The sequence below is a fragment of the Pipra filicauda genome, unplaced genomic scaffold (assembly GCF_003945595.2).
Source record: "Pipra filicauda isolate LSUMZ 115617 unplaced genomic scaffold, ASM394559v2 scaffold120_size2142806_pilon, whole genome shotgun sequence".
NCBI lineage: Eukaryota > Metazoa > Chordata > Aves > Passeriformes > Pipridae > Pipra > Pipra filicauda.
In genome coordinates this window covers 1,613,720-1,641,458 of record NW_024103663.1, presented here as the reverse complement: position 1 = coordinate 1,641,458, position 27,739 = coordinate 1,613,720, and the positions used below count along the sequence as shown (strand labels likewise).

At 48.1% G+C, this 27,739-nt stretch overlaps 1 protein-coding gene across 8 annotated transcripts in view; it reads right to left on the bottom strand.

The window, feature by feature from the left end:
• The window catches only part of ACACA (acetyl-CoA carboxylase alpha), a 114,706-nt gene that overhangs the window by 8,210 nt on the left and 78,757 nt on the right, over positions 1-27,739 (bottom strand). For all 8 annotated transcript variants that reach the window (XM_027751648.2, XM_027751651.2, XM_027751650.2 and 5 more), the window contains 7 exons: positions 16,442-16,585; positions 15,610-15,730; positions 13,873-13,969; positions 12,476-12,572; positions 11,663-11,798; positions 6,374-6,551; positions 5,933-6,045 (listed from right to left, as the gene is read on the bottom strand). In XM_027751648.2, coding sequence (XP_027607449.1) covers positions 5,933-6,045; positions 6,374-6,551; positions 11,663-11,798; positions 12,476-12,572; positions 13,873-13,969; positions 15,610-15,730; positions 16,442-16,585 — 886 coding nt within the window. The remainder of the gene's footprint in view (positions 1-5,932; positions 6,046-6,373; positions 6,552-11,662; positions 11,799-12,475; positions 12,573-13,872; positions 13,970-15,609; positions 15,731-16,441; positions 16,586-27,739) is intronic.

Genomic DNA, 27,739 nt, shown 5'->3' with positions numbered 1-27,739 from the left:
TGAACCCTGTTCTCCTGGAAGAAAGAAGGTAACAATGAGGAGGGGGGATAAAGAGTGATTATCCCATCATCGATCGTTTGTCAGGAGCATTTCTTATTCACTGGACTATTGTAAAAAGCTAAGCTCTCGATCAATCCCGTAAGCCCCCTGTACAATTAAATATCTGGGAATGGTTTTCTTTCTTTCCTAGTCAGATCTTGAGGCCTCAGGGTTTTTCAGAAAGCTGGGGCTTTATTTATTTATTTCTCAGGGAGAAAAAAAAAAAAAAAAGAAGTCTCCTTCCACAAATCTTACCCTGGCAAGGAGAGGGGAGTTAAAATATGGGATTCCTTTGCTCTAAAGGTACTTGACAGTTAATGAAACTGTTCAAGTTTAAATCATAGGAACATTATAGACCTCTAGGTATGGATTGGCTGCTAATCAATAGGGAAACAAAAGAAGCAGCACTCTGAGACAGCCACATTCCAAGAGGAGGGAATGGCATGCAGGTGGGGCACCACAGCAATTTAAAGGAAGAAAGAACATGTGTGACCTTCCCAACTTGGCAGGCAGCACAGGACACTCTCCAAGGCAGCTCTGGAAGTGCCATGAAGTGTCACATTTATCCTGGGCTGCAGTTTGCTCTGCAGCCTCCACGGCCGTCACTACGCATCGTGCCAGGATCACCCCAGAGTGATCAGAGGAGGCCATTTAACATCTTCATCCTGCTCTCAACACCTCCAAAGCCCACCAGGGGTGGTGAACACAGCAAGACCTCTTTGTTCTGCAGAACTGTCTTTGCTTTTTCATTCAGTAGCAAAACTGCCTTAAACAGGTTGAACAAACGCCCCGGGGAAGCGGCAACGGCGGGGGGTACCCGAAAGATTTGGAGAGTCCAAAGCTCACCAAAACCCTCTGCACACCCAGTTAAACCAACAAAGCCTGGTTTAAAACCACACATAGGAAATGTTTAACCTAAAATGCTCCTAGATGCATCCATACAGGATGTATTTATTCCCAAATGCTTCCTGGAGGAAGCTGGTGGCTCGTGCCTGCCTGTCCCCATGGTCCCCTCTCTGCCATCTCCCCAGGGGGGATCAGGGCTTCCCACAACCTTTAGGAGCAGAGTGGGGCTTTTAAATATGGCCAGTTTAACAGGTTAAACAAAATGACCTCAAGGAAGGTTCCCTCTGACTGCAGAGCCAGGGAGCTGCTGAGTCCATGTGCTTGTTTATGGCTCCTAAGCTGTTCCAAGGTGGGGTTTACTCCCTCACCCTCAGGATAGCCAAGCACTTGTCCATTTTCCTGCTTTTCCCTCAAACAAGCACTCAAAGACCTGGGCAAACCCATCCTGCCACCACAGAGACCGGGTGTGACCCGTCCTTGGTGCCTCAGGATCCTCTTACCTGAATCTCACCTTCTCTTCCTCTGCCTTTGACAAAACTCTTGCCAGACCCAAATTTTTTCTTCCCTGTGAGGGTGGGGAGGCCCTGGCACAGGTTGCCCAGAGAAGCTGTGGCTGCCCCATCCCTGGAAGTGTCCAAGGCCAGGTTGGACGGGGTTTGGAGCAACTTGGGATAGTGGAAGGTGTCCCTGCCCATGGCAGGGGGTGGAACTGGATGGGCTTTAAGGTCCCTTCCAACCCAAACCAGTTTGGGATTCTATGAAATTCAGCAAAGTTGCCCAGGTAACACCCTCCCAGCCCAGCTGGAGGGAGCCTCTCCAGAGGGGAGAGGGAAGGTCACTCAGAGCCACTCACGTCCCCGGAGAGAAAGGCATTTTTGGATTGTCTCTTGTTTCTTTAAATGAGATGGCTTGTAATTGCTTCACTAAATATTCAGCAGGATTTATGTTATAAAGGTGCAGCATGAACAGCCAGTGAAGGTCACACATGCTCATGGCACAGGCTTGAAATATCCTTGTACAGCGGCACCGTGGGATGTCCCACCCCTGTCCTTTCCCCCTCTTTGCTCCTGAGGTCTCAAATCCAAACAGGTGAAGGGTGGTAGGGAGGTAATTCCGAAAAATTCCTATCTCCAGCCCTCCTGGGAGGATATCCCAGACACCAACTGCCATGGAGGAGCTGACAGAAAGCAGTGCTTGCTCTTCGAGCCTCGGAATTGTGAATTAACACCAATTTAAATGCAGCAGCACTTGCACGTGGAAGCAGCTACTGAAATCAGCATTGCCTAAAAAATAAAGTTACAACCTGACTGGGTTTGCCCAAGACTCCATGAGAGATGGAATTGCAACAGCAGCATTTCTCTTGGTTTTTGCTGAAGAGAACAATGGGCATTTTGAGTAATTACAACACTAAGCAAACACACAGCCCCAAAATAGAATTACCAAACTTCAGAACTCCAATCTGACCTCCCAAGCTAAAGCCTGGAATGAGACAGGGCACAGGATGGAAGCTTTTGGTCACTGAGGGAACAAGGCTGTGTCAGGGATGTCCCCAGTCACAGCACAGCCCTCACCAGGTGGGTCAGTTGGGCCAGGTCTGGTCCTGCACCCCAAGATCCTTATTTTCAGAGGGCAACTGCTGTGCTGAAGTGTTGAGGGTTCAATGCCTGAGTGTTCATTCATAATTTGGTAATTTAAGAACAGTTTTAGATGCTCTTTAGCCAAATAAAGTGTGAACCAAGCCAGGAGCCAGCAGCACAGGAACTTAAATAAATTAAATAAATAGAATTAAAAATGCACACCAGCACACAGACAACACTTCACAGGATCAGCCAAGGAGGATGTTCACACTGTTGCAACACGTGTCAGGTGAGGGGATGCTGCCCTTTTCCTACGAGATAAATACCTGGTAGGGGAAACATGGAAACGCAATATCCAATCTTTGCTCCACCTGCAGCCATTTTGCCATTCCTTTCATTCATATTCCATCCAGTTTTTGCACCCATTACTCTGTGCCTCTGCCACCCTGCCCAGAAGCTGAGTGACGACACTGATTTCCATTCCACTCCTACATGCTGTAGTCTAATTGTAATAAATACATAAAATGGAATATCTGTATTTTTAACTCTGTCCCCAGGCTCACAGTCTGCATCATTCCTGCATTTCTGGGTGCTCCCTGCTCTCCTTGCACACCTAGCCCGGGTGGGAACGTGCTCTGGGGCAGGATAAGGGCCATCCTCTCCCTCCCTGCCCTTTGCTCCGTGCCGGTTGTAAGAGCCCAACTCTGAGTGACACTTTAATAAACCACGGGGCTAATAAACATTTCAGCAATCGTGCTGGAGAATTGATAATGAACAGATTTATGTCAAATTATTCAATATCTGCCAGCCTTCCCTGCTCTCCCACTCCCCAACTGCCAAGTCCAACCCCGGCGTCTCCCGACCGAGCCACCACTGGAGAGCATCTCCCTTCTCCTGCTCCCCAGCAGCTCCGGGAGGGATGACAGCCACTCAGGGGTTAAAGAGAGGCAGTGAACCCCCAGCTAATGAGTAAGAATTCAGCAGGCAGTGTAAGATAAATGGAGCTTTCTCTGCTTCTGCTGGAGTCAGCATGAACTGCGGCCCTGCGGCTTGTTTGTGGCAAATGGAGTGCGCGAAATATCAAAGGGCAGTGATCCAGAAGAAGACCGACTTTGACAAATTTTAAATTGGCCAGAAAGAAAACCAGCAAAAAAAAAAGAGAAAAAAAAAAAAGAGAAAAAAATTATGCAATTCAGTGTGTCCTGCAATCTTGGCTTTCCTGCTGGAATTAGTGGCAAAACAACAGCAATGATCACCCGATGCTGGGAGCAATTACGATCCATCTCAGGGAGATGCTTATCAGTGACTGAAGCTTTTAGAGCTCTCGGTATGTACAGTTGTAAGTGACTTGCTCTTGTGTTGCAGTCATTTTAATTAAAGTGTATGGAGTTTGCTGGGAGTAATTACCCTGTAGAGGAAGAGGGAAAAAACCCCTGAACAGGCTCCTGCCTCCTCACATGGCGTCGGGTTTTTGAGAGTGTTGGCAGAAAACTCCATCCCATCTTTCTCCCTGCATTTTGTTTTCTGGTGATGCTGCACAGGTCCCACCGGTGGGATCCAGGACAGTGAAACAGGACAGCGATGAGGGTGATGCTCTGCTCCCCAGCCCTCCACCGCTTCAGGATTTACACACTCCAGCAGCTGCCTTTGTCCAGACTCCACTCCTGGGAATGGATCCATCCCGGGAACGGATCCATCCGGCAGCCACGGGCTCTGTTTGGAGGCAGTGCCTTGGTTTGCTCGGCACAGGCAGTGGGTTTATGGTGAGGTGAAGGGAAACACTCCCAGCAGCAGTGCTGCTGTGCAGGGCCATTTATCTGCACTGCCCCAGCTGACTGCTCAGCACATTCCCTTCCCCGACCACACATCTGATTGCTCCGGACACCGAGCTGTGCACAGACCCTCGGGAGGGGCAGCTGTGGGTCCTGCCTGCCTGAGGACCTCCACTGACACACCCCCAGAGAGCTTTTGTTAGGACCCTGTGCTGGTGCCCACGATTTGGGGTAGCCATGTTGTCCCTGTGCTCCTAAAGGGACACTGTCAGGTCTGACAGAGGTCAAGTGAGGTTTTTGTGGAAAGAACCTCCTTGCTGCCACTGCAAACATTAAAACTGGGCTTGAAGTCCCAGATTCATAGAATGGTCTGGGTTGGAAGGGAGCTTAAAGATCATCTTGTTCCACTCGTGCCACAGGCAGGGACACCTTCCAGTATTCCAGGTTGCTCCAAGCCCCATCCAACCTGGCCTTGGACACTTGCAGGGGTGGGGCATCCACAGCTTCTCTGGGCAACCTGTGCCTCACCACCCTCACAGGGAGGAATTTCTTCCTAATATCTAATTTAAACCTACTCTGTCAGTTTGAAGCCATTCCCACTTGTCCTGTCACTCCAGGCCCCTGCAAATAGTCTCTCCCCATGTTTCTTGTAGGCTCCCTCAAAATACCATCATTAAAAAAGAGAGAAAATATCTTGGATGCAATCAAAGCCCTTGGTAAAACTGCTTTGCAGCCAGACCTCTGATCCCAGCACCCCCTCACCCTTCACCGCTATTATTCTCTTCCTGAAGTGTATCAGAAGGGTTGTTTTGTATACAAATTGTTGCCCTGCCATAAATTAAAAAAAAAGCCAAATAATAAAATGTAACTGCAGCAATAGCCAGGATTTATCAGTCATTTGCAGAACACTTTTCCTCCTGAAGGATCCCAAAAGGCTTTATAAATTCAAACCATACCCACGTCGCACGCTTCTCCCACCACTGAAATGTAGTCAATTTTGGAGGTAAAAGGAGGCTCTGTGAGATTATACTCTTACAGTAAGAGCTAGTAAAGAACTATTTAAAGAGCCTATTCCCCCAAGAGAGGACATATCTGATATTAAGTGCATTTTGCTGAACACTCTGTATTTTGGGCTGTTGAGTGCCGGGATCACTCGGAGCGGAAGGCACGGTAATAACCCGGCACACGCCGTGCTGGGCCAGCGCCGAGCACTGCACAGCACCCCCTGTGCACAGAGAGGAGGAGAACAGCCCTGATTCCCTTGGAACTGAGGAGCACACAGATGTCATTACTGCAAACTGCCTCAGACACCCAGTGACAGACCAGCAGCACAAAATGCCTTTGACCAAATTCTTGGTTACGCAAAACGACACCAGCAGAAGGTTTGGCCTGCGAGGTTTTAGTGAGCTGAGCGACTGCTGGGAAGGAAACTGGACTCAAGCATTTGTAGTAAGGGTCTGTTGTGAGATCCAGTCAATAAAATATATAAATAAAAAAAATAAATCAGTATAAAAAGACGCTATTTACCCATACCCCAGGTGTGCTAAACACAGGAATCTCCTCGCACGGACATACACGCTGCTGGTCTCATCTGGTTTCTTCCCAACTTAGACACCAGTAAATAGTCAGGAATTTGATCCAATGCCTCAGTGCCCCTTTTTGGGGTCTCTCCCACCCACCAGCCCCCCGCTGACGTACCGAGGCGCTCGGCCAGGCGGATGTACACAGGGTCCACTCGTCGCATCGTCTTCACCAGGTCCTTCCGCCGGAATCGGATCTCCACTGTCCCCTCCGGCTCCAGGATCCCCCCTCTGAGCAGTGATGGGAAGAGAGAAAAGAAAGGCACTTTCAGGTCATCCGACAAGGGGAAACACAGAATGGAATGATTCAATGTGTGTGGAAGGTAAGAGAACGGGGGAGGGAGACAAAACAGAGAGAGAACAAGACTCCTCTTAGCTGTGATTTATCCACACCAAAAACACCCACGAGGCTCCTCGGGGGTCACACCCGGGGAGGTGCAGCCCCTCAATAACAAAGTGCCCCACCAAGCTGGGAGGTTCTGAGGCGGTTCTGAGGCTGGGAGGTTCTGGGGTTGGGAGGTTCTGGGGCAGTCCTGCCTCCAGGGAGGAGGGGCCGTACCTGCTCTCGCGGTCCGCGTACATCTCCATGTGCCGCGGGTTGATGGTGGGGTCGATGACAACCCAGGAGCCGCCCCGGAGCTCCCCCTGCGGGGGGATGTAGATGAGCACGGGCTGCCGGTACTCCCGCAGGCCGTCCACGATGTAGGCACCGAACTTGAGCACCTGGTCGTACATGTCTGGGGAGAGAGGACACAGCTCCTGGAGTCACGGCACGTCGGTGCTCCGGCCCTGCCGCGCTCGGTCACGGCGGGGAAAAACACCATTGCTCAGCTCTTCCCACTCCTGCTACAATTCCAGCTGTTGTTCTCTGCAGCTGGGAGAGATGGGGCTGAGAAAGGAGGTGACAGAATCGTAGAATCATGGAATGGTTTAGACTGGAAGGGACCTTAGAGCCCAACTCGTTCCACCCTGGTGAAGGTCAACAAAACCAGTCTGGGGGAAGAACCAGGACCAGAGTAGGGATATTGTAAGACCATGGAATCACAGAATGGTTTGGATTGGAAGGGACCTAAAAGATCATCTCATCTTGTTCCATCCCCTGCCATGGGCAGAGACACCTCCCACTAGCCCAGGTTGCTCCAAGCCCTGTCCAGCCTGGCTTTGGACCCTTCTAGGGACAGGTTCCTCTCTAGGTAACCTGTGCCAGGGCCTCATTACCCTTATAGTAAAGAATTTCTTCCTAAAATCCAACCTGAATCTACCCTCCCTCAGTTTAAGGCCATTCCCCCTTGTTCTATCAGTGCAAGCCCCTGTGAAAAGTCCCTCTCCAGCCTGCAGGGAGTTCCCACACCATCCCTGCTCCCAGACATGGCACCTCCACTCTGGAAATCCAGTCTGGTGACTTCCCATGAAACCACATCTACTCACAGGGCTGCAGGTCCTCAGCTCACACCAGCCCCTCTACAGCAGGTGCCCTGGAGATGATCCATCCCTGATTCCCAGCCAATCCAAGGAGAATTCCCGCAGTTCAGGAAGTCAGGCTGGGTATTTCTGTACTCAACACGAGCACAAGCTGCCCAGTTTCAGACTCACTGCCCTGCACCTCTCCCACAACTCATGTAACGTGCATAAAAACGCACCTGACAGCAACAGAGCTTTTCCAGATCTCCATAAAAATGTGTGTGGGGAGGGATGGGAAGCAGCATTCCGCTCTCCTTCCATTAAAATTTGTTTAAGGCATTTTGCTCAAAATTAATAAGAACAACTCCACTGTGTAAAGACACTACATTGAAAATATCAGCCCCAAAGGTGATTTAAATAAAAAGAGAGAAAGGGAAGGCAAAAGAATTTCCATGAGATGATATAGTTTCTAATGGATACAGTTTGTAATGGAAACAGGCACTCTTGAATATATATATTTTGTTACATATAATTATATGTGGAAGTATTAAATCAAATACACAAGAAATGAAAAATAGTTATTAGGATCATCTAGTCCATCTCTTTGTTCACACAGGACTGTTCTTCCCCAGTGCTTCTGAAAGCTTCCATTTAGAAATCCCACACAATAAATCTACTGCTTCTTTAGGGGCATTTCCACAGCCAAACAGATGAGATTTTCCTCAGTGCTCAGCCAAACTTCCCCTCCTTCCCCATTAATTTCATGTTACTACCCCCTGTCCCACCCTACATAATCTCTCCACTCCTTCAGGCTCACTACAAATAGCAGGAGGCTTTTCAGTGGGTTTCTTTCCTTAGACACCACAGGAATTCATCCCTCATCTCTCCCAGGACACTATCCTGACCCCCTTCATCATTTTGCTCCCTTGCTTGGACCCTCCCAGTTTGCCTAATTTTTTAAAACACCAGTGCAGAGAGCAGGAAAAATAAGGAGCTCCATTTATATATCTCACACACCTGCTGTAATAAACAGTCTGAAAAGACTGAGACTTTTAAGCATCTAAAATTCTTCTATCACTTAAGAAAACCACCATTTCTGGGGAGGAACGAGACTCCAGCCAAGGTCCACTTGTCATTTAACCCTCATTTCAATGTTAAGCTTTAACATGAACATAATTAAGCTTTTGACTCTTTGGGAAACACACACACACATACTTTTTTATATTATATAAATATACAAATATATATATACACACTAACATATATAGAGCGAGAGAGGTGTATAAAATATGTGTGGTATGTATACATATATATATATATAATATCTATATATATTAGCACTGATGTGATCTCTCCACTTCATTTCCAAGGTCATTGTCCAAGTACTCAAGAAAAGGAATTTCATGTTATTTAAGAGATATCCAATTCTGACAAAGAGAAGAAAAATTTATTCCCTCTAATTGGGAATAAATATAAATCCTGGCAGAGACAGTGGGGACTGAGAACCAAACAAAACTCCAACCTTTCCCTTTGTCCTGAGCAAAGAAAAAGACTCAAAAGGGGTGACAAATTTATTACTAATTATACAATTATTTTATTATGTAGTGCTAGTAATAAACCACTTGAAGTACTTTCAGCTAATTCCAGTGTTAAGAAAATAATTGCTTGATTCAAATTATTTTAACTGAATTAATCCTTTACTAGACATTTTTTACTAGTGCTACATAATAAAATAATTGTGTAATTAGCAATACATTTTTCACCCCTGCCACGGGTATATATTTTACTCAGGTGAAGTGCAGAAAAGAGCAGCACCACTTGTTTGAACAGGGCAAGGGGAGGAGGAGCAGAGAAACTGGGGGAATTCGGTGCTTCCTCAGAGCTCCAAATCTCCTTTGGGTTTAGCAGGTGGTATTGGGGAAGTGTTTTATTTACCAGGTGCCATCAGGTGGTCAGGGAAGTATTTCTGTGCCTACAGATCTCTCAGGATCAGCCTTTCAGAGCCATGGAGGAGGAACTTCAGGACCCTATGGTTCCGTACTCAGTTAAGTCTTAACTGTTCAATTTGCCTGCACTTTGAGTGGAAATTCAAAAAATGTCGATTTTTAAGAAATAAAAATACAGTTGATAAAGATCACATAAATGCTGCAAAGACAGCCCAAGGCACCTGCCAGTGGTGCCCACATCTGACCTCCACAACACACGACCTCCCTGATTTACCTCAACATCGTATTTGAGTGTGAAACTATAAAATATTTGCCATACTGGGACAGCTGCCTCTTCTTGGCAGTTCTGTTGCATTCTCCACTCCTACAAAGGAAAACAGAGCACCAGCTTTACCTGCTGCAGGTGGTAAGTGCCCCGTGGTGCCCAGTGCTCTGTGCTCCAGTGCCTTGGCAGGGTGCAGACTCCATAAACTTAATACTGTGACTAACACACTTAACTGTGTTTAAAACTAACCCCAGACACTTCCATCACCATCGTGAGCCAAGAACACCACAAACATTTTAAGAACAGGCTGTTCTTAATAAGCCACTTGCAAGGTGGAGATGCTGCAGAAGTGCCCCAGTGTTGGGTTTGCAGGAGGGCAGGGAGTGCTCACAGAGCTCTGTCCTGGTCTCTGCTGCTCTGAGCATCGGTGTCCACCCCACACAGACCCCAAGCCTGCTGGCAGCTCTTATCATCACACCATGTGTGTAAATATTGGCCCTCAGTGCACCACCCGTGCTGGGAAGGCTGCAGACAGCTCTGTGCATCCCCACCGTGCCGGGCAACGTGCCCTGAACCTCCGAAGCTGGAACGGATCTCACCAGCTTGGCTGCATTATCAGATGGGACCTGAAGGTAAACACCAGGCAGTGTTGGCTGAGGCACATCGTGCCCCCTCACAAACCCATGGCACACAAAACCTCCCGCCAGCCGGGGGGGCTCCGGGATTTAAAACCGGCGCTTTTCATTCCGCCGGGTTCTTTTTTCTTTTATCATTATCATTATCATTATTATTATTATTATTTTTTATCGTTATTTATAACCTGTCCCGGGCAAAAATAATAAGTAAAACACGAAGCCCCAGCCGTGAGTGACCCCGCAGCACAGTTTAATGTCGTGGGGATTTGCATCCTATCAGCCCGTCCCCGCCGAGCCCGGGACCCCGGTGCTAATTTCCAGCGAATTTCACGCTTGATGTCCCCCCGTCGTGGGTCAGCGCCGGTTCGCCTAAATAAACCCCTGCCAAATGGCTCCTCCATCTAAATATTCAAGCCAGCTTTTTTTTTTCCATAATTTAATTTTGCATTATGCTGAAGAGCCTTCTGGCCGGAGAGAGCTCGTTGGGGGGAAACCGCCGGCACCGGCGCCGCGAGCCGCCGTTATTTATGGCGTTATTTATTTATTTTACGGCGGGAATTAGACCTCCTAGGCCGACTGGGGAAGAGGGGGGTATTTTTTCCCTCTTTTTTTTTTTTCCCTCCCCCTCCACTAATGTCAATTTTCAGCATAGCAAGAGCTGTCTCTAATCTTTTCCTACTCATTACACACAATTTTGGAGTCATTTTACCCACAGTGCAGTCGGCTCCTGGCAGTGTGTTTGTGTGCACTGAGGGGTGGCATAATTGTTTATTTTCCCTCCCTGCATAATCCCCAGCCAGCACTGAAACCAAAACTGCAAACAACTCCCCAAGGGACACAGAGAGTGTCAGGAGACACCACCAGCAAACAAGAGGCAGGAAAATGCACGGAGCAAGGTGCCAACTGCAATGGCTCTGTCCTTCCCTCCTCTTCCTCCTCCCAGCTGGGGTGGAGTAAGTTGGGATATGTAATATAAATATTAACAACCTTGTACTGTCTCTTTCCTCCTTGGGCTTTTAGTCCCAAATCCAGAGCTAAACTCAGTTTCTGAGGAACCCAGCAAAGGGCACTGGCAAAGCCAGATCTGGCATTTTAAGGTAAAATAATATCTAAGGTCTTAATAAGGTAAATAAATAAAGTAAAATTACATCAACAACTTGTTGTGTGGTTGGGAAAGCAAGTCACAAAGGGAGAAAGCAGCAGCACATGGAGCAGAATCCACCCTGAAAGGTAACAGGTATTTTCCAGAGGAAATAATTTTGCCACCTTTTGCCACCTCCCATCTTTGCATCTGCCAACTCAAAGGCTTTGCTTTGTGTCCTTCTAATGAGACAGCAGAGCCCAGCAGCCTCTGTCACCCTGTGAGCCTTCCAGAGCAGGAACTTCCACCACGTCAGTGCCCCTGTAACTCCTCCCCTGTGCTGATGAGCTGCCACACACAGGTAAGAGGCCTCTTACCCCTTTAACTTCTTTAAATCCCATAGGAGTGATCTCACACTCCTGGCACCCCACAAAATTCAGAGCAGGACTGTGTGGTGCCCTCTGAGCAGTCAAGACAAATCACCCTCCAGGACACACCAAGGATCCAAAGTGCTGGTTACCTTTCATTCCACCAGAGAAACCTCTCCAGTTGGCAAAGACCATCAGGGGCAGCCCTTCCCTGTTGAAGTCCTTGATGGCCTCTGCAGTCTTGAAGGCAGAGTCAGGGAACCACACCTGACCAGCCTGCTGGATTATCTGTTGGGAAGGAGAATCCACTGTTAAGCCTTGGAACACACTCATGTAAGAGTTGACAGAAAAACACAGAAACAGATTCAACAGTTGCTGAGATGTGGGATAAACAACGAGGGATGTGGCACATGGAGTGCATGGGATCTGCTTGGCCACGGAAAAATTGGGACAATCCTTTTGTCACCAATATCAACAGGAGCATTCCCAGTCACTTAGCTAAGAATAGAGATGGTATGGAAAGCCTGACACTACAGCTGCTGTAAGAAGGGGAAGAAGGAAGAGAAAGGAGAGGAGAAAACCCCAAAGGGATGAGGCAGGGACAGAGCTGTGAAATCAGACAGGGGAAAAGCAAAATGTCAGAGCAGGAAGACCATGAAACCCTCTGGTCACAGAAAGTGAGCAGGGAAGTGACTTTTGCTTGTCACATCTCCTGGGCCCTTGTCCCTGCACCTCACCTGAGTCCTAAGGGAAGCAGGACTGCTGGGGAACGTGTCTCCTGCAGGAATGGCCAACACGACGGTCCGGGCACCCCTCCCAGCAGCTGCCAGGCATTCCCACCTCACCAGGGAATGGCTACACATTTGCACCACATTTGAGGGGGAAAAGTCCCACCCAAACAGGTGCTTCTTCCACAGAGACATTTGCAGAGGACAAACAGGGAACAGGGCACGTGTTCAACCCACCTTGGCCTCCGAGTCCAGGTTTGCAGGATCAGCAGGAATGCTGAGCTCCACCGTTCTTGTTTCTACGGCAACTACTCCTACAGGTATTCCTCCCAGCCTGGAAACAAGGCAGACAAATCAGAATTCCTATTTCAACTCTTACACAACTAGATAGTTTTTCCAATTTGCATCAAAATACCCAGGAGAGACAAATAACACATCAAACAGTGGGAGCAGCGTTCTGGCCTTCGGAAGAGCAGGGACGAGCGGCTGGGGAACGCCAGAGGAGAAGCCACAGTTCCCAAAGCCAAATTCAGTTCTAAAAATGGGCACATTCCTCACCGGAAATTAAACACAACAAACCAAACCCAAATTTTGAATGATACATCCACGTCTCCACATCACCCCTCACCTGCCATCACCCCGAGTTTGGGATTGACACCGAATCCAACCACCCCTTCCCACAAAAGCCACCGTGCTGCCGACGACGGCTCCACGTTCCCAGGACGGAGTCCCAGCAGAGCCCACACTCCCTCCTCAGCCACCCCAAGCTGGATGACACACGTACAGGCAGGGAAGAGACAGGGCCCATGTGCACTGAGGGGCTGGAAATATTCCCATTCCCTATGATTAAGAGTCTGCTGGAACCCCGTAATTGCAGAAGCCGTCTTAAATCGGTAACTTATAACTTCTATATTAGGGCCCATGTGACCTAATAAAGAACATCTTTATCCAAGTATTACAGTTATTTATTGAACTTGAAAACAGCTCAAAACAACTTCTGTTTTCCATAATACTTCATATAAATTTTATCAGGCCAGCACATGAAGATGCTACATCTTGTTTTATAGTGTGTCCCTGGACAAGTTGCCATAGAATAATAAAAGACAATTTACAGCCAACAGCACACATATTCCAAACATACATACAAGAGATGAGTTTTGGCAGCACTTACAGTAAAAATCCCAGAAGAATACATTCATATTTGTTTTTTTTTTTCAAAGTGCCACTGCTTTTGAAAGGAGTCTGTTTCATTTGTGTTATATATCCCTGCTGTGTGAGAGTCCAAAGCCACTTGGAATTTGTCAGAAGAAAGGAACTGCAAGCAAAGCTGAGCGTGGGCCTGGACAGAGCAGCTTCTGGCTTTGCCAAATCATTGATTTCCACCCCCTGGCACAGGGGCCTAAAAGCCTTTAAATCACAGAATTACAGAATCATGTAATGGTTTGGGTTGGAAGGGACCTTAAAGATCATCTCATTCCAACCGCCCATCATGGGCAGGGACACTTTCTACTAGACAGACACAGGTACACATATAGAGAGAAATAAATAATCACAGGATGTTGTGTTCTACACAAATGCAAAGTGTAACCAAAACTTGGTTTCTACAGTTGTCTGAAACATCTCTCAGAACTCACCTTGCTCTCCCCACCACGACTGTCTGTGCCCAAGGCTGCATGATCTCCATGAACGAACCGTTGTCAAAGAACCCACTCAGCCACTGCCCCTTCTGATCTAGAGGGAAAGGAGAACAGGGAAATATCAGAGGAGGACGGAGGGAGGGAGGAAAGAAAAGAGAGTATCAAAGCAGCAACTGAAACTTGCTTGAAAATTCCACCTGGGGAACGTGGCACTGCCTCCTTATTTATTTATTTTTAAATAGATGACAATACAAGGGAACATTAGACAGCAGAGCATTTGTCTGCCTTCAGCCATCGTGTCTTATTTCATTTCCTAGTCTGCATAAAGGCAGCAATTTATCAGCAAAAGCATCATTTATTGTTAAACGATGGGGTTCGGGTAGCAGAGGGACTTCCCCTGCTTTTAAATAAATAACTCTGGTTTTGTCAAGACTACAAACATTTGTCAAAAAGGCAGTAAAGTCATTAAAGATGTTTTTCAAAACACCTATTTCTATTTGAAAACTTATCTCACATTTTCTCTCTCGATTCTGCCTGATCTTTCCTTTAAAGAAGGAATGTTGCAGAGACCCAGGAACTAAATACGAAAATTTTGATGATGCTTTAGAACTCAGACACAATTACAGAAAACACATCGCTCTGGGGGCACCTGCTTTGCACTGGGGCTTTGGGAAGCTCTGCAAAAAAAAAAAAAAAAATCCACAAAGAAGTCCCCCAAAAACCCCAAATGCCTCCCAGCTTCACCCCTGGGCACACAGCTCCTGAGGAACTTTTTAATCTGAACAAGCACCTCTGCTTCTGCAAACCCAAGTCCAAAACCAATTAAAAAGTGGAGATCCAAGCACGGTAACCTCTGCTGACTTAAACAGGATGGAGAGTGTTTTATCAAGACCAAACTTGTAATTACTGTGTTCTACATTCCTTGCCTCTGTGGCCCCACTGTAAAATGTGACCATCCATTTCAAAATTATCTCTTTATCACAAGCCCAAAGCTGATCGTTTAGATTCTGGCCTCGTGTCGGGCGTCAGTTTGAAGAATATCACGGCAATATCTCCTCTAATAAATGGCTTTAACTTTTCACCTAGGAGATATCTGCTTTAACTTATCACAGGGAATCATCTGCTTTCCCTAACGCTTCCACTAAATTAAAATCTGAAGTCACTCGATTTGGGAGCCGGCGTTAGCGGCGCTCAGACAGCTGGATGAATTACTTGAGAGATGATGAAAAAATATTATCCAAAACCAGAAAACTTAGTTTATCACAAATCTCATTTTAGCCCCCCAAACTCATTAATAACAGCAGGAGTAATGCTCACCCAGTTTGCAGCTTGCACCTACACAGGCTGCAACAACCCCAACGGGGGTTCCGTGGTTTGCAGTGGTGCCAATACAATAATTCCCCAAGATCTGCAGGAACACTGGGATTCCTTCACCATACAGACCCTTTGTGAATGGACTTTCCTCTAAATCATAACAAAATCTATAAAAGTAACTATTCTAAGTAACTACATAACCTATAAAACTAATAATTGTAGGTGCCCTCAGGCACCCAGAACTTACATCCTATTTTTAGATATTACAGAAAAATATTTATAAAATTATATTCAAATTGTTTAGAAGTAATTATTTCGTAAACTCTGAAATATATTTGGATTGCAGACATAAAGCCTTGCCAACAAGTATTGAAACCAAGGTGTGTCACTGCATGTCCTGGCCACCACAGAGGGACGTACTCGGGTTGGGGCGCCCAGCCAGCATCCAGCGAGGGTCATAGGGAGCCTTGGTGGGCACAAAGTCAATGGTTCTGTCTATAGGATCCTTGGCTTTGAGGATAGGCACAGGGCTGTGTATATTCTAAGGGAAAAAGAAAAATATTGAAGGCAGTGATTCTCCAAAACCAAACCCCAGCTCCAAAGGACGTGCTCGGATTTCTCTTTCCCCCCCTGCAGGCCCCTGAGACTGACGGGACCCCAGAGCCTTGCCAGAGCCTGAAGAGACTTCCACAGTGCTCCATCCTCTCTCAAACCCCACCTTTGGCCTCCTCTGGTACACACTGTGCTTAATTTGCTCTTGAACTTGTGGCATATCCAGACAAGTGAGGGGCTGTAATTTAATCTCTGGAAGGTGACCAGGGCTCCTGCCTCCTTCCATTCCCTCTTTCCTGCAGGAAGGTCACCTGTGTGTTCACATTGCTCCCTTCCTGGCTGCAGAGCAGCTCACACATAAACATCAGCTCTGCAAATTGCTGCCTCAGAGGGGATTTTTGGAGTCATTTCAGCCAGAGACAACCTACTGCTGGCAGAAGGTCCTGCGGGCAGCAGCCAGGAGGCTGATGTGAAGATACCCAAGGCAGTTCCAGGCTGCCCCATATTCCTGCAGCATTTTAAGACAAACACTATTTTATTTACTTAATTCCATAATGCCCAACAGCCTCAACCACCAGTCTAAACCATTTTGTTGGACATAAAAACACAGAAAAAAAACCCAGACAGAGAGAGAGCACCCGGCCCCCAAACCCTGCAACCAGGTAGTGGCACCTTGGGCCTCTGCAGGTCCAGGAATTACCTTTGGCATGTAGGAAAGCCACTGCAGGATGGTGTAGACTCCTTCAAAGTCATCACAGACCGTGTCATGTGTCACCCCGTTGTTGTGCATGATCTGGATCCCGCCCAGCTGGTTGTTGGAGGTGTAAACTTCCCGTCCAAGCACCTTGGGAAAGGAAAACGGGAAAACCATCAGGGATGGGGTTGTGACGAGAAGGTGTTGGCTAAGGAGAGACACACAAACCCATCCCTGCAGCACCTCATGATCACTTGGGCACGTAAAGGATGGAGCAAGCTACTCCCAAGAGACCTTCCCATGCCCCCTGTGCAAGTAAGAGCTTATGGACACTGATCCCAAGTGATCAGAATGGACAGTGATCCCCAGGAAACAGAGGGAAGGGTTACACTGGATATTGGGAAGAAATTCTTCCCTGTGAGGGTGGTGAGGGCCTGGCACAGGTTGCCCAGAGAAGCTGTGGCTGCCTCAGCCCTGTAAGTGTCCAAGGCCAGGTTGGAGCAACCTGATCTGGAGGAAGGTGGCCCTGCTCATGGCAGGGGGGTTGAAATTAGGATTCCTTCCAACCCAAACCATACTGGGATTCTGCAATCCCCAAGGGGAATGATACAAGTGGGGAAGCTGAGGCAGGGGGTAGTTTTACCCCTTGCCCTTCCCCAGGCAGCAACAGAGCCAATACACGTCTTAGACCAGCTCAGCTCACTAATTCCAAATTGCTCCAAGACAACTGGTAGGGTGGTTTTTTGAGGGAAAAAAACCCAGACTGGTACAGCAAAGACAAAGCCCCAGCAGCTCCTTCAAGAGGCTGGACAGAACAAGGCTGTGGCTTCTCATTCTCTTGCACGGCTCCATCTCTAATCTGAGCCCGGGCACCGCGGCTCTTTTCTCATTCTCCTGCTGTCTCTTCCCATTTGCCCTCTCCCTGACTGATACACTGATCTCTCGGTCACTCGGCTTTCTGCTCCACTGACTCCATATTACTAATAACACCTCTGCCACGGCCAGTTTACCTCATGAAGGCAGGAGCACATCATTACAAAATAAACTCATAACTTTGACATTCTAGCAAATACACGCCGTTTGTTATTTTTATGGGCTGAGTCTTTCTAACAGACAGAGGACATTACACACCTGCTTCATTTGGATCTTAAAAAACCCCTCAAACACACGCAAACGGCCCGGCCTCCCCCACCAAACACCCAGCACTGCTCATTTTGGAGAGAGAAGAGCAGGCAGATGTCACTCAAGGTTTATGCAGAGAATAAACCGAGGCACAGAAGTTACACAACTAGTCCCAAAAATTTAGAATAAAATGTAACCACAGTGGTTTAGCTCAGGGCTGTTCCCGGGTCTCCCTTCTGAGCTGAAACATCTTCATCTTCCTCTAACAAAATCAGTGCCATGCAAAGCCATGGTAGAAAAGACAGCAGCATAGATTTAGGTTCAAGGATAAGAAAAGCCCAAGCCTCCAGATGCCAGGCACAAGCCTAGCTAAATGCTTTCCACAGAGGAAAATAAAAATAAAGAGGGTTTAAACTCCCCCTCTCTGAACTAATGCAAACGTATGCACATGCAAAATGGGCCTCTGCTACTGCTTATCTGGAGACACTGCAGACAGCTCAGGTTTAGCACTGCTGACAGGCAATGAAACAGCCTAATATACCGCCTGCTCTGGCCCTTAAATCCCTTTTTGGAGATCAAGATAAATATGCAGCTCCTTCTCCCGAGTGCTGCAGCCATTCCAGAGGAGTGCAGGGCTGTGCACGTGCAATCCCCTGCACGCCCAGCCAGGGCTGTGTTTACCTGGCAGGGCTGGCAGCAGAGACAGGAGGGCCCCAGCCCCAGGGGAAGGTGGTACTGAGGAGTGTCTGGGACATGGATGTGCACAGGTGAGCCCCAGGCAGGTGCTCAGAAGGAGCAGGGAAGGAGAGCACAGGGGAGCTCCAAATCAGCCCCCGACCTCAGCACAGCCCAAAGGCAGAACAAGCTGCTCCACCCCCAGGGCAGGCACCAGGCACTCAGGGGGGTCAAGAGGATCACAGAACCCCAGAATGGTCTGGGTGGAAAGGGACTTTAAAGCTCATCTCATTCCAGCTCCCTGGTCATGGGCAGGAACTATCCCAGGTTGCTCCAAGCCCCATCCAACCTGGCCTTGGACACTTCCAGGGATGGGGCAGCCACAGCTTCTCTGGGCAACCTGTGCCAGGGCCTCACCACCCTCACAGCCAAGAATTTCTTCCCAATATCCCATCTAACCCTGTCCTCTGGCAGTGGGAAGCCATCCCCCTTGTCCTGGCACTCCAGGTTCCTGCAGAAAGGCAGCCCAGAGACAGCGAGACTGGGCCTGGGAACACGAGGGCGACCGCTCGTCCCTCGGCTCTGCCACCCCCACTCCCACCTCACAGGGCTCCATTGCTAAAGGCTGACAAGTAATTCAATCTCCAATTAACAATCTTGAACAGTGCAATGCATATTGCTGTGCTAACATTTCCACAAGAAAATATCCAAGGGTACAAGGGAAGGTGCTGGAGAAGTCCTGAGCTGAGGCTCCTGAAGACAGAACTTCCAAGAGCAAAAAAGCAGCCTTTCCAGCCTCCAAAATATGGTCCTCAACGGGTTTATAGGTATGCCATGTGCATATGAACAATTTTCTATCACTCCAAACCATCCTGACCAGCTGCTTTCTCCTTTGAGAACCTGAGCTGCTGGTGAGTTGGGACATTCCCTGCAAAGCTGGGCTGGCCGAGGGCTGGGTTGGCTCATCTGTTTCATCCAAGATGAAGGATCTAAAAAAATGACAGCAGAGGGCTTGAATGGGAATCATTATGCAACATAAGTGCTGTTATTATTCCGAGCATATCATGTGTTTATATCAAATATAAGTGCCAGATTTTATCCGAATAATTTCAATAATTGCAATTCCCATCCCACAATTTATATCATCTGCCAGAAACCCGAAGCAGAAGAGGCACATGCACGTCCTATAAATAGCCTATTTTTCATAAACAGGCAGAAATGATGGGAATGAATGTCTCATCAGAAAAAAATGTAGGAACACAATGTAGGAACTTCAAACCTGGCTGCTATTATGTGCAGTCAAGCCTCGCCAGATCTCAGTGCTCATTTCCAGCACTCGGCTCTTCCCCCACACGGATCGTGTCGTTAGAGGGGAAAACAGCAGGAACAAGAGGAGAGCCAAGCTGAGGTGGGATGCTCCAGCATAAACCCCTTCCCCAGCCCAGCCTCTCTGCAAGGCAGTGGGAGCACAGACAGCTCCTCTCTGCCTGGAGACACAGGGCCCTTCCTGCATCCCTAATCCAGGAATCCGTGCAGTCCCCGCACTTCTAATTTACGAGCGTTCGGTGGGGGACCCTTCTGACTGGGGAACAGATTGGCTCGGTCTAATGCTTGGAGATTATTAAAGTCAGAGCTATACTCCACTATCAAGTCTACAGATCTTTTATTTAGAAGATATGGTGCTCTAAATGCACAAAGAGCTCCCTGTCACCTTCACATTAAAGCCCCTAGTGCCTGGTAAATGGAATTATATAGCTGTCATCTCCTTTCCCCAAAGTTTTAAGAGTACAATGGGCTCATTTTTTCCCACTCCATCCCAGCTTCAGAACTAAGAGACCTACTTTGTATTGATTTAGAGTCTCGGAAATAAATAAACCTGCTTCACCAATGTGATTCACAAGAAATTCATGATACACTATTGCATGATATATTTCAAGCTGTGGCTCCAGCTCTTTTTTCCTTTTGGTGAGTGATGGGGGAGGTGGGAGGTGGGGGGAGCTGACAGCCTGATGGTTATTGGGGATGGCTTCTGACTGCAAATCCAGAGGCAGGTCCTGCTGGTGGAGTCTCTCCCTGCTTCAATTTGGTGAGATCAGAGGGGGAAGGGCAAAAAGCAATTGCACTTCACCTCGGAGGGAGCAGGGGAAGAGGCATCCAGGTGGACATGGAATTGCAGCTCCTTTCTGCACACTCCTGCCTGGAGATGCCAAGGTTCCTCACAGATACAGAGGGAGCAGGGCTCCACAGCTGGTCACAGACAGGACAAACACTCTGTTTGCAGCTGGCAGCACCACCCATTAGTGGTGGGAAGGTTTGTCCGTCTCGTGCTAATTGATGAGGATTTTGGAAAACTTCTGAATTGCAAGAGAAAATCAAATATTGCAATCTCGAGATCTGAACTAGTATAAGGCAGGCTCCAGATGGTTTGCTTCTGACCTCTGAAATATTTGTTGCAGCTACTAGAAATAGAAAATTAATTCGGGAAGAAAAGTCAGCTGGGAAATAAAAACCAAAGAACTTTTCATTGGACCCAAAAAATTCCAAACAAGAAATCCACCCAAACTGATACTTTTTTTCCTGAAGAGTTCCAGTTTCAGTGAACTGGCATTTTCAAATGAAAAATGCCTTGTCAAACCCCTCCTGCCCCACTCTCCTCTCCTGGTGTAGGGAGACGGCGTGTTTTGCTCAAGGTCACTCCATCAGTCAGTGGTAAATCAAAAGGGCTCAATATACTTTGCAAACTAAAATTACAACCCCCATCCTACATGGTGCAAACACCCATAAATCCCACTTGTCTCAGTCAGGGGTTCCCTAATCTAGACATGAACCCCATAAACAATATTAATGGTTGTCTCCAACTTGGAGATCTTGGTCATTCCCTTGGTCACCTTCTGGACCCCAAATGAACCCTGTTATTCAGAGATCCCCAGGGGACAGGCTGCAGTGCAGGGACCACTTTCACCAGGATAGTGGAACTCTGTTCACTTTTCAGTGCGGGTTTAGGCTTAATTGTGAGAAATGTGACAATTCTCCAGTGCTGCTCCTACAGTTCCCATCATATGTCCAGAATTCCAGGTAATTTCTCCACATCCACTGTAGAAAAAACTCCCAGGCAGGTCACCCCAGTATCCTCCTGGTGATACCCCAAGAGGGGTGGTCAGGACCAGTTATTCTGGGATATGTTTGAAAAGTTCAGCTCCAATGGAACATTAGGGAACAGTTAATGCTCCAGTAATAACACACCCTGAAGGATCACCAGGATCTGGGATACAGTCTTGGTTGCAGTAAATATATATAGAGAGGGTTTAGAATACACAGGAGTTTCCCTGGGAAGAGATTTGGACAGGCAGAATATAGGCCAGGATGCTCAACTCCTCCCTAGCAGGAATAAATATACACACAGCCCCCCCTCCACACAGATAAACTGATGCAGACCTGTATTAAAAACGATAGAAGGAGGGAGAATAAAAAAAGTCAACAGAAATCTATTAGACTTTCTTCCCTAAGCAAACACCAAGGGACTGATAATGCCATGCCTGGAACGTAAATTGTCTCTAATGGGAACAATACACAAATATCACCACTTAAAGAAAGGCAATTAAAAAGAAAAGGTAGAAATGGAGGGTGGTGGTTGCTTGTTTGTCTGAAGTCCAGGCATCCATCCTGCTCACATCCATTGCTCTACACAGAGCAAGGACCTTTGTGTCACCAGGACTGCCCCCAGCCAGACTCCCCAGCAACTAAAGCCTCTCACTGGCAGGAAAAGAAATGAATTCTGCTCTCCTCCTGTTGCCAAGTATTGCTGAACTGAGACTGATCCAGCCTGGGAGAACTGGGGGTTTGGCTGAGAGTATTGGGATTGTTCAGCCTGGAGAAGAGAAGCTTCAGGGTGACCTCACTGTGGCCTTCCAGTGCCTGAAGAAGCCGACAAGAAAGATGGAGAGAGACTATTTACAAAGGCCTGGAGTGCCAGGACAAGGGGGAATGGCTTCTCACTGACAGAGGGTAGGATTAGATTGGGTATTGGGAAGGAATTCTTGGCTGTGAGGGTGGTGAGGCCCTGGCACAGATTGCCCAGGGAAGTTGTGGTTGCCCCTGGATCCTTGGAAGTGTCCAAGGCCAGGTTGGACGGGGTTTGGAGCAACCTGGGCTAGTGGGAGGTGTCCCTGCCCATGGCAGGGGGTGGAACAAGATGAGATGATCTTTTAGGTCCCTTCCAACCCAAACCATTCCATGATTCCATGGTCTTACAATATCCCTACTCTGGTCCTTGTTCTCCCCCCAGACTGGCTTTGTTGACCTTCACCAGGGACAGTCCTGCATCAGTTCTGGGAGCTGGAGAAACCAACCTCCACCCATAAAACCACCCTTGTTCTCACCATATCATCTGCCACAACCACCCAAGGCAGAGCAGAGGGGCCCCTCCTGCTTCTCCCCACCAGAGCCAAGAGTGGGATAACCTTGGGGAGCTCCATGAGAGGAGCAGACCGAGGGCTGAGGCTGTTGAGTGCCAGTTTGTGGGTGACATTTCCTACCCCTCTTTGATCAGCATTCTCCAGCACCCTGCACCCATAAGTATCTCCCTAATAGTCTTGCTGTGCCACTACAGAAAGATTCATATCATGCATTAATAATTATAATGGTTCTTTGAATGACAGGGCTGGCACTTGCTGTTCTAACTCACATGATTGCTCTCACATGATTGCTTTGATCTAATCCCAAGACTGGAGTCATCTTGAGCAGATATTGAACTATCCCTGCCTTGAATCTCAGAAAAAAGAGAGCTTTCCACAGTACAAACCCCAAACAGCATCAGTCTCACGGGGTTGTATTTATTTTTCCAGATTGTGAAATTCAAGGGTAAATATTACTGCTGACAATCACTCACACAGCCTGGCTGAGCCTCCAGCTCCTCACCGAGGTCCTCTGGGAGCCTCAGACCTGCCCAGACACCTCTCACCCGAGCAGCCTGTTCCTCCCAAGCCCTGATCTGTTGTCTCACCCTGTTACGGAAGTCTCAGAGCATTCAAGTTCTGCAGCTTCTCCACCAGCTCATCCACTGCTCCTCCTCCTGCCATGGGATGCTCCCACAGTTCACTGCAATCCCACCCCATAACCACACTGATCAAACCAGAGCAGCTGTGCCTGACCCATCCCTGCAAGTGTCCAAGGCCAGGTTGGACAGGGCTTGGAGCAACCTGGGCTAGTGGAAGGTGTCCCTGCCCATGGCAGGGGGTGGAAAGAGATGAGTTTTAAGGTCCTTTCCAACCCAAACCATTCTATGAGATTTTACGATTCCACGATAAATCTTCCCAACCAGCTGACCCCAGTTCTGCTTTGAGAGTCAGGACTGAATTTGAAATACAAAGGATATTCTCTTCTGGCCTCACCCAAAGGGATTTTGGGGTTTTAAATGCAGATTGTCAAAACCGTCTTGCAGCAATTATGGTCTGTTGTATCAACAAGTCCTCGGGGACCATCCATCCTCAGGTGACTCAGGTGACATGGGATGGCCCCCAACACGTTAATGTCTCACCAGGCACCAGCAGGGTCTGCAGCCATGGAAGATGGGCTCGGGAAAGGTCACTGGACAAGTGCTGGGACCAGGCTGAGGAGATTCTTACATATTTAATACTAGCAGGTCACTGAGTTTGCACTGATCAGTTCATCCCACAGACACCCTTCTGTTCCTCAGAAATGTTTTCTCCCCCTAAAAATAACCCCAATTCACAGTGCCAGAAACAGTGCATTGCTAATCTGGAGAACTGGTTCCTGAGCTATTCCAGGTCCAGAACAGGTTATACAAGCAGACATATCACTAAATTAATATCATTCTGAAGGGAAAAACTACCACAGGAAGAAATCCTGAGGATGGGGTTACCCAAAGCACACCACTGCTGGCAGGTATTTTCCAACTGATGAGCTCAAAGCACCTTGCAAACACAGCTCAACTGAGGTTTCAAGACCAAGCAGGGAACTTTTATGGCTTTTTGACCCATCCAAGTCAAAAATGTCACCTCATGACCAAGAAGACCATTGGCTGCAGGCTGGGAAATGAAGCCCAAAGTACTGAACTAAGGCTTCAAATGGCTCATGTTTTAGTGGTTTCTGACCCCTCATCTCCACTGCCTCTTTCCCTGCATGGACACAGACTCCTGGCAGGTAGGATTTGCCCAGCTCACCCTTGGATGTTCTGGATAAACCAGTGGGAGCCACGGAGCCAGCACAGGGTGAGGGCCTGATGCATCCTTCAGGCAAGTCAAAACTGGAGAGTTTTGGGGAAAATAAAAGCTGAACAGGAGAGGAAGGAGAGAGAACAGTCTGCTGGTGAGAATTCCCATCACCTCCAGAAGGGATGACCACTTTAGACATCCTCTTGTGCAGTGAGTGTGTGGGACAGCTCTTCATCACCACTCACAAAATGAACTGCTTGACATTCCAGGCTGAACATCTACATAACAAACTACTGTGTACCCAGCTTAGAGCAGTTCCTGAAAACCTCTGCTAAACCTGGCTTCCCTTAGGAAAAGCCTAGAACATGGATCTGCAGGGAAAATGTGACTGAAAGCCACTATTTGTTTCCATTAACACAACAGCTCAAAGATGGGATTTCTTTTAAACACAAAAGACAAGGAGGAGCAAACTGATTAAAAATAGGTCAGCAACAGACTCAGGAACATCCCTGGGAGGACTCAAATGGAATGTAGCCCTGGAAGCCTGAACCACATAAGCCATGCAGGAATTGGGAGTGCTGGGCTCTTTGGTCTTACTTCCCTGGAAAGGAAAACCCATGGAAATGAAGGTGTTTGTGCAGGGCACAGCACGTCATGTATGAAATCACCCCGTGCTCACGTTGTGACGAGGGAAGGGAGTTGAGGGAGGAGGAGGAGGAAGGTTTTGGGGCTGGAAAAAGAGGGAGGCAGGGGAAGTTTAAAAAAAAAATAAAAATCTCTGCCTCAGCAAAAGTTTTCATTAAAATTTTAGACAAATGATCTCTGTGTCCTTCTCCCATGCTGCCTGGGGCTCCATGCTATTTCTATGCAAATAACAACCTCGTGGTTTATATCTTATTATTTCCACCGGAGCTGCGGCGACATGACCCGAGACGTGTGTGAGGTAGACAGCGACAGAGAGAGAGGGAGAGAAAAGAGAGGGAAGGGAGGGAGGGAGATGGAGTGGCTGCTCGCTGAAGTGTGAAAAAATATTGTCAGGAGTGAGCAGCAAGAACAAAAAAAAAAAAAAAAAAAAAAAAAAAAAAAAAACCAAAAAAAAAAATTGCAGGGATAACGTGTTTATTTCAGCCCCTCTCCCCATGTGAACCAGCATCTTTTAAAATTCATTGGGCATCAGGCGATCATGCACAATCCATCTGCTTTCACTTTATCATTTGCATTTCATGCCTCCTGGCTTTTGATGTGCTGATACTTTGATGCAGTCAGGAGACGCGCATTATCATTATTTCAATTTTCAGGGGGGTCAGCGGGCTCGGCACAGGCGCGTAACACGCTCACCGAGAGGAATGAAATGTCATTTCCACCTCTCCACCCCCTGCTGAAATGCAACGGGGAGACAAAAGGGGTTCGGCTCCGACACGGCCCCCCCGCGCGGGGCACGGTCCCCACCGGCACAGCACACCTGGCCCCAGGTCCCGCCCGCGCCCGTCGCTCCGCGGCGCGAACAAAGACAGCTCAATCAGGGCAGGGGGAAACCCTGCCCAGCTCCCTGCAGCTTCTTGTCACCCCTGACAGGCGGTGGGGCCGGAGAATCCTCAAACCTGCCCGCGATCAGGTGTCTCCCTGGGATGTCCCTCTGACACCGGTGCAGAACAGCCGGCACGTGAGTCCATCTCCAGAACCAAACAGCAGCCTCGGCTCAAAATGATGCTGACCTTGAGCTCATCATCTAAGTTAGAGGTCACTCTCTGGCTTTGGCAGCTGGACCTTTCCCTCTACACCTAAACCCTCAGGCTGGTTCAACATAATGACAATGAACAAGACCAGCAATGGCTCTGCTGGTGCAGTGTTCGTCACTGTCCCCCCTCTGCTCCCAGTGTACATTAGAAAGAACCCAGCACTTCAAAGGGAAAAGAAATTAAACAACTTCCCAGAAAGCCCTGTCTGCTCTCTGAGAGCCCAATTGTCTCCATTTTTGTGCTGCACATTCTCCTCTGGCAGAGAGGAGACATTTTGAAGATGTGTGTGCAGCCACAAGACTACAAGCAAGCTTTGTCCAGCATCCTCTGGGAAGACAGCATTTGAACATCAGCAATGGAAAAATTGTCCCAAATCTCTAATTGGGAAGAGCTAAAGGTGGCAGTTTCCACTTATTTATCTTTGTTCCAGCCATGATCTCTCCTCGGGAAGATCACAAGAACCAGCAGACCCATCACACACACAGGAGCGAGTGGGGATTCCCAGGCTCCCCCTGTCCAAGGTTAGGTAAACATTGTTGGGTCTTGCTGGGAAAGCTGGATAGGATGCAATAGGTTCCTCCTACACCTTTAGGAAGGTAGAGGTTCAGAGCTGACGTAAACAAATACATCTTTCCAACAGAGCAGGGAGGAGGGAAAAGGACACGAGGGATTAGTCAGGCCATTGAAATTCCTGGGATGGGATAAATCACCCCCAGAAAGCACCTCCTCCTGATTATGCCTGCTGATAGATGTCAGGTGCTTAATTTAGTCTATATCCTTAATTTTAAGTGCCTAAAATGTAGTGAGATTCATCTAGTCCTAGGAAAACAAGCATTGCCTCCATGGGTAGGGAGTGCAGTTAAACGTGGAAAGAGAAGGAGACCAAACAGCCTGGCCCTGCCATCTGGGAAACTCTGCAGGGCCCCAAGCCCCAGCAAGTGACAGCTGGAACCAGGCAACTTACTGCACTTCAGCAAGCACTAAACTGACTCAATTCCTTTTTAAATGCTGGATCTTCAAATGCCTCTTTTCCTCCCATTGATGCAGGTGTGTGTGATGTGTGTAAGAGATCTAACTGAGGGTAGTGCAGCCTAGAGTTGATAGGATCAATGCTTCATTTTCTGCAGAGCCCCCTTTATTCAGGGGAATAATTCAACGAGAGCCTATTTTCCTTTTATCTCCCATTGTCAGGCAGGCACTCCTGGAAACACAGCTTGCCATGGAGCACAACCACCCCAGGTGCTGAGAGTGCCTGAGAACAAAGCTGCTCGATGGGGAAGGGCACTCACACCACACAGCCTCAACTCCAGGGAAACAAAGCCCTCAGGGAGAGGGATGGGAGCAGAGTGGGCTGGGAGCCGTGTCTGCACCAGACAAGGGGCTGGAGGCTGTGGGATTAATGGGCTTGGGGCAGCAAGGGAGAAAATCCACCTCTGGAGTGGAAAAAAAAAGAGCCACTTTAGCAGTGAACCTGTTAAGTTTTCTTTATAACAGTCCCAGTTATTCCTCCTGCCCCCACGGCCGAGATTTCCAGCAGGAAAATCACCATGCACACACTGCTCAGGCTTCAGTGCTCCCCAGAATTAGCACAGTGC